Here is a 16089-nt window from a genome sequence, read left to right on the forward strand (position 1 = left end):
CAGTAAAGTATTGCTATGTGGACTGTTGACAGTAAAGTATTGCTATGTGGACTGTTGACAATGTAATTATGATGGATCAGAAACTTGTGGCTATTGAGGCTTATCCTGTTGGACAATGCAGTCATTCATATCAAATAATGGCTTTATTTAAATTCTGATATTTTTCGAAAAACAATGATATGGAAGGTTTCAATTCTTAAAGCAGAATTCAGTAGTGAAAATTCTTTCACAAATGTATCAAGGTCATTTGATTGATTTAAATTATCTCTTCTTAAGATTCTCATATGCAATGTATTGTCTGTCCTCTTTTTGAAAGATAGATACCTAAATTATTTCACAAATTTATTTTGATTTAATCATGTCTTATATGAATTTTCTTTTCCTGATTTCTCAGATGCAATATATTTTCTTCTTTTAAAAGGTGCAGAAACCCTTGTTAAATTATAGAATATCTGTATTATCTGTTTTGAAATGTAGCGATTAGAAAAATAGATATATCAGTTTCTGGTTTCGCCATGTACACTCATTGAGATGTAATTGGCATATTAGTTTGTCTGCAGAATGAATGTCAAGTTCAGATTTGTTGAGGTTAAAGCTATATATTTATATATATCTCCTTATCTGGTGCCAAATTCTACTCATATTTCTACGGTAATTAAATTACATTTTGTATAAATATTTATAAACATTTATTATCATTTAATGAGAAACAGGGTGTATCTTATATCTAGTTACTGTCAGCTGACAACAGGAAGTAGGCCGTCATGTGACTTGCTATCAGGGAAATTCAATCATGTCATGTGACTTGCTATCAGAACAGATGATACCGACACCACCATTGCCATAAGTTGTCTGATTATTTCTGACAATTTTGAATTTTTGCTGTTTTATCAAATATCACGCCCTCCTTGTTTTTAAGTATATTTTTTCAAATATCTTTATTTACGATTCAACATTGGAGACATGCTGAACATTTACGAGTGGTGCAAACTCGCTTACCTGGTAGTTTAATTGTCTCAAAATAATTGCCATCGGTTTAAAAAAAATAGAAAATACTTTATTTCTTGCAACAACAGAAAGGTAAATGGTTTGATTGTTATATACAGTGATAGTAGGCAATGCAGACTTACCTTAACACCTGTACAATGCAGACTTACCTTAACACCTGTACAATGCAGACTTACCTTAACACCTGTACAATGCAGACTTACCTTAACACCTGTACAAAGCATGCACCCAGTGGAATAGGTATGACGCTTTGTAAGTGAAAATGCTGAACAAAACTTGCATTGGTGTAAGACATATTTTGTTTTGAACAAAAGAAATGTCCAAGGTAAAATTGACATTGATGTTTAGATACACGTTCAAACATCAAGGTCATGAGTGACATATTCACCTTGGAGTTTCATGGGATTTATGCTAGAATAAAAGAATAGAGCAGAATTTCATTAGTAGATATTTGGTCCCAAATACAAGAACAAATTAAATTATTTTCAATGCTTGAGTTTAGATAGAAACTATAAAGGTAATGCTTTTTATAAGTGACTTTTAAAAACAAGGTCATAACCTTCGTATCACCACTGATACTGTTACAGTTATATGTTTTATTATCACCTTAAATTTTACTCCGTAGGATCTGACGGCTATAGGAATAACGAAACCAGGCCACAGAAAACGGCTCAAGGCTGAGATAGCTCGCCTCAACATCCACGATGGAATCCCGGACCATAAACCAGTGAGTGTGATGGTGCACCATTACAACGGTGCCACTCGGTGGCATGATGCACCATTACAACGCTGCCACTCGGTGGCTTTCTCTGTTTTACCTAAATTAATCACTATTGATTCAAAGCTTGAAGAAACTAACTGCTAGAATAACGGCATAAATATCTTCATTTGGCTTTGAAAAGCATGTCATGCAAGCCCAGTAAACTGGCAAAAATGCAATAATAGGATTTCGATGTCATTTTGTTCTGACCTAGATTCAGCAGATAATGGTGAATTTGTGATTGATTTTGAGCTGTATCTGATAATGTACAGGTGCAAATCGCGATCTATACTTTGTGCGACAGATATGCCTCTATGCACCAAATTATTGATTTTCACTTCATTTTCTAATTTGCCACCAAAAACAGTGATCCACTGCTGTAATTTCAGTTATAAATCTGCCCATTATGTTCTTTCTAAACTCTGCCCTTTCGTTGCATGTGCCCCGACAACCACGTTTTTGCAATGATTGAATTAGCAAGGGCATAGTGTTTAAATACCGGTAAACAAAAATAAATGTGATGCGCTAGGTTTTAATTCTAGAATTGATGTGAAGTACTACGATGTAATTGTATAAGTGATGTTCTAGGCTATAATTCTATAATAGATATGCAATTATAAATTGCACTTTACTTTGCTGAAAATCTATTATCAGGTATTTAGCCATAGAGATGGTATAGAAGTGAAGTACTGAGCAATAATTCTGTACTACATGTGACATACATGCTACATTTCTTGCCATAAATTTAATCCTGTGAACAGATTGGTATAGAAGCTTATATTACAAGTAATAAAGGCAAAAATTCATCTTCTTTTTTTGTCAATCTGAAATATTGAATAAAAAAGGTTTACACTGTATTGATCACTTAATTTAGACCATTAACAAACATCCCAGTACAATGTTTATGTACTATAATGTTATTCCTTCACAGATGTCAGTTATGGAATGGTTGCACCTATTGAATCTGGAGCAGTACCACGCCACACTAGTAAACCAGGGCTACGCTAACGTGGACTATGTCACCGACATCACCTGGGAAGACCTGGAGGAGATCGGCATCCAGAAACTTGGTATGGCTACACCCTTAAAGGCAAAAAACAGGCCCTCAGGTTTACAGTGCCGTTAATTTAGTTACATGGGTGACCTCCATCGAAGCACTTTTCATGGCCTATAGTTCCTTTTTTTATCTGCTTTTCATTATTGTCTCTCAATTCCCATTAGCTTTTAAAAGCAACCCTCAGAACACTTGACATGAAAAATATTGGAATATATTTAATATTAGCAAATGTATGTAGCCAAATACAGCAATCCTTCTAGAATAATGGGATACCTTCAGGATAGAAAACTTGGTTAATTTCCTAGTAATTAATGGTCTTTCTTCAGTTTTGAAATTACTTTGTGTTGTTAAATGATGGGTGATGGGATAATTTTGTTTGTTAAATTTGGCATTTTTAAACCAAATACTACATAAATCTAAAATAGAAAAACACATCCGAAATATCTTGATTTATGGTGGCAAGACATGGTTTCAGGGATGATTTTTCAATAAATCCAAAGCACCATGGGCAAGTATCTTTGGCTGCCATGTTGTTTAACTGTTGAAATTATGACAAAATATTGACATCATGAGAATGTTTGTTATAGGTGCTGAATACTGTTATATTAACTCATCTCAAGACTCTATTTGAAGCACAGAATTACTCGTCCAAGGCTGTGATTGATGTGCAAATCATTCTAAATTCTCATAATCGCAATGATAAATCTTGAAATGGGCCAACATATCAATCTGATGATGTCATAATAAAGAGTTATGAAATGGCAGCAAAATTTAAGGAGAATTTTTTAGTTTTCAAAATCATACAATGTGTTGAAATGAAAAATGCCTTAATTGTTTTGTGGTTGTTGGGTTTTTTTGAGAGAGATAGAATTTAGACTGAAACACTTAAAAAAAATGTCTTCTCTTCTCTTTTGGAATGAGGAAATTTATCACAATTTGAATATTTTCTATGTAGAATTCAAGCATCTTAACTTTCAAGGAATGGTGTGTATCCTTTCCACACACACAGCGAAACAGATTGGCATGTTTTTTGTGTTCAGTAAAAACATTTCTGAATCAAGCACAAACTATTGAGAGCAAATTAAAAAAAAAAAAGTTTTGAAACCATGAAGAGAGGTCTGAACAGAGAAGAGACCGCGTTAGATTTGACAACTCTGTGGCCAAAAGGCTTCCTCCATTATGGTGCCTGACAGACTGTTCCCGTTTCCATAGTGATCATCAATTCCACTTTCTCTCCCAGTAGGATACAGAAAAAATGGCCACACATGAATCAATAGGAACTGAAGACATTTTGGGTTGGCTCCATTTTGCGCTTTCAAATTGAACAATGTATTGAAATTGGTAGAGTGATTTTGTGTCAGGTGTAATCGCGAAATGGCTGCAAAAAATGTTCTTGTTACGTAAGGGCTAAGCCTAGATCGTTTCAAAATCATCTCATAAATCAGTCGGATGAAAACAAAATTGATTCACAATAATTTATTTAAATGTGTTTCAAACATAATGCTTTTGTTACATTTGAAGAAAAAAGCTTTTAAAAACATTTTAACTTCACTGGGAAATTGTTTTTAAACAATTCACGTACAAAATAGTTTAAAAAGAGGAATGGATTTTTTTTTCAAATAAAGAAATTCCATTGGGGAGGAATTTTCCATTTTTAAAAGGCAATACACAAAATGCTTGTTTTAATGCTAGCATTTGTCAAGCAAACTTGTGGTATTAAAAGGAGGTTTGGCATTACATAGAAGGAAACATAACAGATTTAAGAAAAAAGAAAGGAGAATGATATTTGAAATATTTTGGCAGTACAGGATGTCGCAAATAAAATGAGGAACACTATTGAGAAGTTCATATTCTATTTAGGGGGGAACTATTTATTTTTTGGGAAAAAGTGGTGGGTAATGTTCGAGTGTAGATATTGGACAGTTCAATATTAGACAGAATATGTGTCTGGTTTACGCCATAAAATAGCTGAAACATGTTCAAATACCCATTGAAGTAGTTGTCACTCCCCATAGTCTATTCTGCTGTAGTTTTGCTGACTTTAAGTCGGATATAGTCTATCACCTTTCAGTAGCCATGGCAACCACAGCAATACTGTCTGCCTTTTATTTCTGGTAGGGTAGGTTCACATGAATTTTGAATAAAATTTGATGTAGACTTTGGAGATCTCTGTATATATTCTTCCCACACATACAAGTATGTGATGGATCAATGTAGCAATGCTCTTCGATAACTTCATATATCTCCCGGAGCAGCACCTTGGGAAATAGTTTGTAATTCAATTTGTTGCCAGATTTCTGGTGGATTTGGATGAGGGTCCAAGTTTACAGGTTCAATTTTTGGTGGAGTACGTGTAATTTAATATGTAATTATGTAGCTTTTTATGTGAGGTCACTTCATATCTGCTTTGTTTATAAAAATTATGAAATAGTATATTTTTAAACAGATCGCTATGGTCAAAGTTCTATTCCGAGTACTTGATGTACTGTATACCGAGAAACTTTCGTCCAGTTAAATATTCACCCTTTTCAGGATAAAATCCATGTTGCCCAATGTTAGTTTCACCCTCCACTATAATTACTATATATTGCATGTTGTGTACTAAAATTCGCTGTCAAGGTAAATTTGCCAGCATTGAGGGAGGGCGAAAAGGACAAATTTAAACTGCGGCAAACATTTCCCTGGATACAGTATTTAAGGAATAACCTGTTGGCGATTTTATGGACAAGAATAACAACATCTCGTAATCAGAGGAAATAGTCTGGGATATTGTTTAACATCATTCCTTTTCTTTACTTTCCAGTGTCTATCTAATTGTTGGTGCCTCTACAACAGCCAATACGGCTTGCTGTTTGGTAACCTAACAATCTTTCTCTGTGAGATGTGATACACGTTCTCAACCCAAGGGGAGAGAATGATTCTTTTTTTCTCCCCCATTAAACAGAAATGTCCACACTTTCAGTCAGGGAAAGATATTTCTGCTTACCATATAAGTAAATAAGGGGGGATTCCCCTGTCATAATAATTCTATGACGTCATGCCAGTTATAGCAGAACACAGAAGATAGCTCAGATTTTTTGGAAGTAATGCAATCAATGTTTGCATTTCATGAAGAAAAATCATCTTTCCCCAGATTAGGATTAAGAAAAATCTCAACCCTCGGGATAAGATTCTTAAATGTCTGGCCTTGGGCAAAGCCTCAGGCTAGACAATTAAGAATCTTACCCTTTGAGTTGGTACTTTTCTGTCTTACCCTTTAGATAGGGACAGATTCTATTACTCATAGCCTGTTGGCCCTGTCGAATATGAATTGTTGATGTGATGTCATACAATGTTTGTGACTTGGGTATGACCGAGGTGTTGGTATTATACACTAGTTCCCTGTGATTAAATGCAGCTGTGCTGTTGTGTATTTTCAGGTCACCAGAAAAAGATCATGCTGGCGATAGAGCGACTAAAGAGGATCATGTCGGGTTCCAAACGCCTCTCTACCATGGACAACAATAAGCGTTCATCTGGTGAAGCACTGGAGCCACCGGCCAACAACAACTCAAGATGGTCAGGTGGCGAGGTCATGTCATCATCATACAATGGTCAGGAAATGGCCGGAGGCATGCCCTATAAACCACGCCGCTCGTCATCAAGTGAGAACTCCAATAATGCTAATGTTGACTTCTCGTCAGCAACATCGTCACCTTTTAGGAACCGACACAGCAGTGAGAGCAGCGCTGACTCCTGTTTCCTTCCGCCTAGTCCCAGTGGTAGTTCATCATCGTCATACCAGCCCGACGTTGTGGCCATACAGGTCAAGCGGTCATCATCTCAGTCAGGCCCAGCGCCATACCAGAAGGAGTCCCGAGACATGAGTGGTCAAACAATCACTTACCAGTCATTTCAGGTTCCAGCTACAGGCCAGCGACTGTCCGACAGTATGGACCGTGAGACCACACCTACCGGTGATGACATGATGTACATAATACAGGGGTCACCCAAGGCATCATTACCCGTGGCAACTGTTGTTCCTAAGGCAGCCATTAAACCTAAACCTGTCGCTAAAATTATCGCGAAAACTAAACGTACTAGTCGTGAGTGTTCGCCGGACATTATAGACATTGAAAAGCATGAGATTGAAAAAAATCAGGATGTGTGTCAAAGTCCGTCACATAATGGAGGCCATCGTAAGTCGGACCATATTTACGATCAACCTCAGATACACTCTTCCATGTCACCCTGTCACAAAAAGATTGAGCTGCAGGAGATACCAAGTTCACCAAAAGCACAGAATCATAAAGTCAACAAAAACAATGCTGTGACTGATCCTATCTATGTCTCAACACAACAGGAAGTGACATCACAGCCCCAGAACTCTCCTCAACAGGGCTCACCTAGTGGTAAAAGCCGGAAGGTTCCCCCTCCTCCACCCCCAAAACGGACTAATTCCATCACACAACGATCAGACCTTGGGGTCAAAGAGCCAAGGTCCCCACACTTCGCTGGAAGTATACCTAAGTCTGCCGTTCAAAGCCAGTCAACCGGAAACCAGCCAGAACAAGGTTCACATAAAAAGGAAAAGGCTTTTGCAAATTGTGTTCAGAGTCTTTCAGAGAGATTTGGAAGAAAGCGTGGGGAATCGTGCAATTCTGATGAGGTGGGTAGTTCTGACGGGGAGGAGTTTCCCCCACCCCCACCTCCCGTTGCTATGGATATTATCACCCCCAAACTGCATAACTATGGGATTCCCAGTAAGGAGGAGAAAAGCAGTATGGGGAGTGAGTATCGTCATCAGGGCAAAGTTAAAGTGGAACATGGCATGTCTCCGGGTACGGTTGTGAGTAGTACTCTCAGCCCTGCCAAGACTGTTTCTGTCAGTGAGGATTCAAATGCAGACGAGGCAAGTGTGGAAAGTACATTTGGTGTAAAACTGAGAACACAACCAACAGTGTCTGTGACTGCCCAGGGGACCCCGCCCCCGACACCAAAGTCACATGGTATAGTTCAGGGCGGGGCTCCGGCTGTGTCTCGTGTCCACCCCACAGTGTCTCATCCAAAACCATCACTTCCACCAAAAGTTTCATCCGTGAATAGTGGTCACCCTCCCCACTTTATCCATAGTGTTCCCAGTGAGATCGGTAGTGCTAGGGAAAGGATAAAAGACTCTCATCCTAGCTTGGACCTGAATACCTCCACTTCTAGTGTCGAATCCAACACGCTGCCATTTGCCAATGAAAATGTTGGGACAATAAAGCAGCGAACACCTACGACCAAACCCTCTGTTGTGCTCATTTCTGAGGGGCTTGGTCAGGAAAATTCATACGTGTTTGAACATCTCTCTAGTGGCACCCACACTGTGTCAGCTACTCACCATCCTGTCACATCCCACAAGGGTAAGTAATACACACAGCACCTGGTCACATCCACCAGGGGTAAGTCATACACACAGCACCTAGTCACATCCACCAGGGGTAAGTCATACACACATCACCTGGTCACATCCACCAGGGGTAAGTAATACAAGCAGCACCTAGTCTCATCCACCAGGGGTAAGTAATACACACAGCACCTGGTCACATCCACCAGGGGTAAGTCATACACACATTACCTGGTCACATCCACCAGGGGTAAGTAATACACACAGCACCTAGTCACATCCACCAGGGGTAAGTAATACAAACAGCACCTAGTCACATCCACCAGGGGTAAGTAATACACACAGTACCTGGTCACATCCACCAGGGGTAAGTAATACACACAGCACCTAGTCACATCCACCAGGGGTAAGTAATACACACAGCACCTGGTCACATCCACAAGGGATAAGTAATACAAATAGCACCTAGTCACATCCACAAGGGGTAAGTAATACACACAGCACCTGGTCACATCCACAAGGGATAAGTAATACACACAACACCCGGTCACATCCACTAGGGGTAAGTAAAGTAATACACTTAACACCTGGTTTCATCCAACAGACACAAAGTACAATGTACTTGTATTTGTCCAATGGTGTTAGTAAGAATCTGTTTTGTCTATCCGTGTTATTTGAGGTTCTTGTAAGGGCTGTTTTTGACACAAGGTTACTCATAAAATCCAGTGCCTTGATGAACAGTATTGTTCTGTTTCCAAAGATTGTTTTTAGATGTTAAATATGTATTTCAAACTTACATTAGTTACAAGAACAATATAAACAACAAATATCAAAAGGAAGATATTATTAACGTAAAAGGAACTGTATTTTGCAAAAAGTTTACTTCAGTGATAAATTCAATATTAATATTATTTCAAAACTCATTTTGAATTTTTTGCACATCTTTGTCTTGTAGAAATGAAGAAGCCAGCAGTGCCGAAGAAACCAGGGGTATCCATGGGAACTCTTTCAGCACCAAACACAACAAAGTGAGTAGTAATGTGTTGGTCAAGGTCAATCTGTCATGAGAAAGCAGAGTTATGCCTATTTGTATAGTAACCTGCTCTCATTGGTATTCCTGGTTCGAAGGAATGACAGCTGACTTGGTGAGGCAGTTTTTGATCCCATGTTGGTGTGACATTTCACAGTTATGGACTTCACTTGAGGTTTATCCTTGATATACAGGCTTTATCTGAGCAATATTCACCATGGCTGAAGAGAAGAATGCTGAGGTGAATATTGCTTAGATACACCAGGAGACTATCTGAAAGCTAACTATGATTCATTTCTTACTAGTTGTTTGTCTAGTTGAGATAGAATCTAGACTTTTGACATTGACCAGGTGTTTGTGAAATAAACATAAAACTAGGTGAATCTAGACTTTTGACATTGACCAGGTGTTTGTGAAATAAACATAAAACTAGGTGAATCTAGACTTTTGACATTGACCAGGTGTTTGTGAAATAAACATAAAACTAGGTGAAATGGACAGATGGCTGATCATGATCACCAACGCTATTCTAAAAAAAACACCTAACAATTTTAAACAAAGGTGAAAACTCCTTATTATGGTTTTTACTCATCAGATTAGCCCATAATACAAAAGTGGAAATGTCACAAAATTGACATTTTTAAAAGATTGTCAAAAAATATGTACATACAGAAATATTGACACACTGTAAACTATGTATTGAAGTTACATTAAAAGCATGAAAAGTTTCCATTTTCTTGAATGGTTTGATGATTCAGAATAAACAAATTTTGCCTATACTCTTCTTGATGTGGTAACATTTGTGTCACTGACCAAATTAAATAACCTGTGTCCGTATGATTGTGAAATAACTGACCAGTCTAGTTTAACTTGACCAGTACTTGTGTTGACTAATCACTGACTGTTTTTCTCGTCTATTTCAGACCTTCTGGTGGCGACGTCCTGAACGACATAGACAACATGTTACAGGGCTTGACCGACGAGCTGGACGCCATGCTGGAGGAGGAGATGAATCTGGACTGACCATGTGGTTTGACCAATCCAATTGTTATTAAAAGACATCTCTATGGCTGTCCCTCACTTTAATACACAGAGTTACCAAATTGGCTGAAGATACCTGGTGCTGTGAGGCAAGACGGTCATTCTCTTGTTGGATGTCTTCGGTTCAGTATCCTTGTAACAACACGGATATTTCAGCAAGCATCAGTGTTATTACTTCTATATCAGGAGAAAAAATTACCAGAGAACAACTTGTGTGGAATTATGTGGAAATACGTACTAAAGTTTTCTGTGTGGAAGACAATATTCATCTAACCCATATACTTACGGAGCCTACATCTAAGTCTACATCTGTCAACAAATTAAACGAAATGCTATCATAATTGTGTGTTATAGAAAACACAGGGAATTTTAATGTATGGGAAAAAGGTATCTTCAACCACCTTGTCATCAAGAGATTTGATTGATCGGAAGGATGAAGCAGATTGCAAATGCTGATTGGCTACAGAAAAATCAATGATAGACATTTGATTGGATGAATGATAATAAATAAATTATCATATCAATACACAATCCAGGGTACCTCATCGACGTCAACGATTGGTGATCTTGGCTCGTGATTTTAGGTGCTTCTAGGTAAAATGTCTTTTTCTAAATTCTTAATCTCAATTTAGGAATCTTTAAAGGTGATGTGCAAATTGTATGTTTCAAGTAGCGAATTATTGAAAAGATTGTAGCAATTTAAAATAATTTTGATTAAAGCTGCTTGCGAAAGTTTAATTGAGATCTAAATACGGGCAAAAGCAACATATTACATTCTGTAAATAGACTTTCTGGACTGTGTTCATTGTAAAAAAGAACTGCAAAAATGCCAGTTTAACGTGTATAGTGTGTTTGTTGGAACCCTCCAGACACTGTTCTTGCCAGCTTTATTCGCTCTGTTCAATGTTTGATGTGATATAAGACATATTTGATCAGTATTTATTGTCGTTCTTTGTCTTTCCTTGAATGAAGATTCACCATAGCTTTAACAGGGACGTTATGTAGCTTCCTCTTGTATATGTACTTCATCACCTCATATGAACTTGCACTGCCCTGTAAAAATTGTATTTGGCATATTTCTGTCTGTGTTTTGATGCTAATGCAGTTTTCTATTTTCCAAGTTATTTATTTGATTATTCATTTCATCTGAACAGTGGTATATACATTCTTTTTGTTTTTCTGTCAATGGCTAGTAGCTATAGCTATTGCAGCGAATTTATGTGGTAAAATATATGTTCTTCAGCATTTTAAACTTCTTTGTATGAATACATTTAAATTAATTCATATTTTCTAAATCTTTTATCTCAAGGGTTATATTTTTTTTCTTTCTTTTTTAAGTCCTTCAAGAAATTATTTTTTGAATATTAATGTTGTGGTATTGGGCATTAAATGAACATTCTGACATTCCCTACCTATCAAGGGGAGACAACAAATGGTATCAAAGGGGGACAATCCTACATTTCAAATCCGTCACTTCAAAGGGGGATAACTCATCATTGTAGGAATTATCAGAAATTAATGAAAACTTTCTTTCAAAAACCTAGTTCAGAGTAAATGAATTAACAAATCTGTATGTGTTTGCAAATGCAGTCTTGTCTAACTTTCGAGAACTCTTCATAGAACAAGATCGTTGTAGCAAGCATATTGCAGTATGTTACAACACGAATACATTTAGCTACCCTCATGTCATTTTTTAGATACTTTTGTTTTTTCATTATCAATTTTTTTTCTAAAGTTCTTCAATCATGTACAGTATAGAACATTAACAAATGAAAACAGTCTGTGTGATGTGCTGTTGTCTAAAAAAAAAAAATATTTACAGAAATGGCTAACACTACTGTTAAACTTTTGTAAAGACTATATAGATATTTTATTATTGTTTGAAGTCTCTGTCCTCTAATATAACCACTGTAACTTATCATGGCCCTAGGTTGTGTCAGTCTGTACTCTACCCTTTACTTTTCACTGCCTTCTATTCAGCAGTGATCCATGTACAATGCATATTGAATATTTTTAAATAATTTTTAAAATGCATGATCATATTTTCTCTTTCTAATCTATACATAAGTTTGTATTTGTGAATGTTTACCTTTCAAAGGATTTCACTGTTGAATATTCATGACCTCAGTTAATGTGGTAAAACTTTAACCTCATGTCTGATGTTCACCTACATTGTACATGTACTTATATAGCCAATTTGTAGGATGTGCATGTTGTGATTAGTGAATGTGACCATTTATATATATATATAGATGAATGGATGTCTCATTAAAATTTGTCGCTGAAATCATCAATGCATTGAACAAGAATTACAATATGGTGTTCACTGGATCTCTCGGAAGTATACTTCATTATAGTCTAACCGTTGGTCTATAAGAGTTATGTGTATAATATTAACATTACAGGTAAAAATATGGACTGAAGTTTCACAAACGTAATATTTACGTGAGAATAACTCCCAATGCTTCTTAAAATCCCTTATCATTGCATAAATGAGTTTCTGTAATTCTAAAAATGATGAAAATTGAAGAGTGCTCATACCAGTTATCTAGTCCAACTTCCTGTGCTTCAGATATAACACTATAGAACTACAGACTTACCTGAGTGTTTATAGTGGATGGAACAATTCACCAGTTGTGTTGAACCAGGTTAAGTGTAGATTTAGTTAAGCCTGGAGATTTAGTTAAGCCTGTAATTGTATACAATGAATGTTAAAGTTATTTAGTAGAGTGTGCGTTTAAGTTATTTGGCATTGCATTAGAAATATGTTGTTAGGAGTTAGTTTTAGCAACTTACAGATGAAACGTTACCATAATTTACCTTTGATAAACCTGTGTCCTTATGAAGCCCACCCTCAACCCTTGTAAAGCCAATTATGGCTATTGGGGTCCTTTCTGTCTAAAATTTGACAATTAATGTTGCCTCCATTTTATCCCATTTCTTCGAATTAAACCCCCTGTTATTATCATAAGTAAAATATGGTAACTGTCTTAAATTATTTAGTAACATGAAAATATAAATTAAGGTTGTGTTAAAATTGTGAGTGTTGTTGATCATGAGCCTGATGAAATCAAAATTCTGGTTGTGTAATTGCTATGTAACAATGAAGTGATAACCACAAAACTGATTAAATACTATATATATACAATGAGCCAACACTACTGTATGGTAATACATTGTATACAATGATGCAACACTACTGTACAGTAATACATTGTATACAATGATGCAACACTACTGTACTGTAATACTTTGTATACAATGATACAACCCTACTGAACAGCTATACATTGTATACAACGATACAAAACTACTGTACAGTAATACATTGTATACAATGATACAACACTACTATACAATGATACAACACTACTGTACTGTAATACATTTTATACTATGATTCAACACTACTGAACAGTTATACATTGTATACAATGATACAACACGACTGTACTGTAATACATTGTATACAATGATATAACACTACTGTACAGTAATACATTATATACAATGATACAACACTACTGTAGAGTAATACATTGTATACAATGATGCACCACTACTGAACAGTAATACATTGCATACAATGATACAACACTACTGTACATACAACGATACAAAACTACTGTACAGTAATACATTGTAAACAATGATACAACACTACTGTACGGTAATACATTGTATACAATGATACAAAACTACTGTACAGTAATTCATTGTATACAATGATACAACCCTACTGAACAGTAATACATTGTATACAATTATACAACACTACTGTACAGTAATGCATTGTATACAATGATACAACACAACCCTACTGAACAGCTATACATCGTATACAACGATACAAAACTACTGTACACTAATACATTGTATACAATGATACAACACTTCTGTTCTGTAATACTTTGTATACAATGATACAACCCTACTGAACAGCTATACATCGTATACAACGATACAAAACTACTGTACAGTAATACATTGTATCAAATGATGCAACACTACTGTACTGTAATTCTTTGTATACAATGATACAACCCTACTGAACAGTAATACATTGTATACAATGATACAAAACTACTGTACAGTAATACATTGTAAACAATGATACAACACTACTGTACGGTAATACATTGTATACAATGATACAAAACTACTGTACAGTAATTCATTGTATACAATGATACAACCCTACTGAACAGCTATACATTTTATACAACGATACAAAACTACTGTACAGTAATTCATTGTATACAATGATACAACCCTACTGAACAGTAATACATTGTATACAATTATACAACACTACTGTACAGTAATGCATTGTATACAATGATGCAACACTACTAAACAGTTATAAATTGTAAACAATGATACAACACTACTGAACAGTAATACATTGCATACAATGATACAACACTACTGTACTGTAATACACTGTATACAATGATGCAACACTACTAAACAGTTATAAATTGTAAACAATGATACAACACTACTGAACAGTAATAAATTGTATACAATGAGACAACACTACTAAACAGTAATACATTGTATACAATGATATAACACTACTGTACAGTAATACATTGTATGCAATGATACAACACTACTGTACAGTAATAAATTGTATACAATGAGACAACACTACTAAACAGTAATACATTGTATACAATGATATAACACTACTGTACAGTAATACATTATATACAATGATACAACACTACTGTACGGTAATACATTGTATACAATGATAAAACACTACTGTACAGTAATACATTGTAAACAATGATACAACACTACTGTACGGTAATACATTGTATACAATGATGCAACACTAATGAACAGTTATACATTGTATACAATCATACAACACTACTGTACTGTAATACTTTGTATACAATGATACAACCCTACTGAACAGTAATACATTGTATACAACGATGCAACACTACTGTACAGTAATACATTATATACAATGATACAACACTACTGAACAGTAATGCATTGTATACAATGATGCAACACTAATGAACAGTTATACATTGTATACAATCATACAACACTACTGTACTGTAATACACTGTATACAATGATGCAACACTACTAAACAGTTATAAATTGTAAACAATGATACAACACTACTGAACAGCAATACATTGTATACAATGATACAAAACTACTGTACAGTAATTCATTGTATACAATGATACAACCCTACTGAACAGCTATACATCGTATACAACGATACAAAACTACTGTACACTAATACATTGTATACAATGATACAACACGATTGTACAGTAATACATTGTATACAACGATGCAACACTACTGTACAGTAATACATTATATACAATGATACAACACTACTGAACAGCAATACATTGTATACAATGATACAAAACTACTGTACAGTAATACATTGTATGCAATGATACAACACTACTGTACAGTAATACATTATATACAATGATACAACACTACTGTAGAGTAATACATTGTATACAATGATGCAACACTACTAAACAGTTATAAATTGTAAACAATGATACAACACTACTGTACTGTAATATATTGTATACAATGATGCAACACTACTAAACAGTTATAAATTGTAAACAATGATACAACACTACTGAACAGTAATACATTGTATACAACGATACAAAACTACTGTACAGTAATACATTGTATACAATGATGCAACACTACTAAACAGTTATAAATTGTAAACAATGATACAACACTACTGTACTGTAATACATTGTATACAATGATGCAACACTACTGAACAGTTATACATTGTATACAATGAT

General features: G+C 35.5%; 1 protein-coding gene across 4 annotated transcripts in view; it reads left to right on the top strand.

Moving 5' to 3' along the window:
- The window catches only part of LOC110464206 (caskin-1-like), a 61307-nt gene extending 48350 nt beyond the window's left edge, over window positions 1–12957 (top strand). For 3 of the 4 annotated variants that reach the window (XM_021519301.1, XM_021519303.1, XM_021519304.1), the window contains 5 exons: window positions 1634–1735; window positions 2700–2838; window positions 6245–8209; window positions 9146–9221; window positions 10147–12957. In XM_021519301.1, coding sequence (XP_021374976.1) covers window positions 1634–1735; window positions 2700–2838; window positions 6245–8209; window positions 9146–9221; window positions 10147–10246 — 2382 coding nt within the window. In that variant the 3' untranslated portion in view covers window positions 10247–12957. The remainder of the gene's footprint in view (window positions 1–1633; window positions 1736–2699; window positions 2839–6244; window positions 8210–9145; window positions 9222–10146) is intronic. The other variant, XM_021519302.1, reaches the window with a different exon arrangement.
- Window positions 12958–16089: the final 3132 nt, after the last annotated feature.

Source organism: Mizuhopecten yessoensis, unplaced genomic scaffold (assembly GCF_002113885.1).
Source record: "Mizuhopecten yessoensis strain PY_sf001 unplaced genomic scaffold, ASM211388v2 scaffold10971, whole genome shotgun sequence".
Lineage (NCBI taxonomy): Eukaryota > Metazoa > Mollusca > Bivalvia > Pectinida > Pectinidae > Mizuhopecten > Mizuhopecten yessoensis.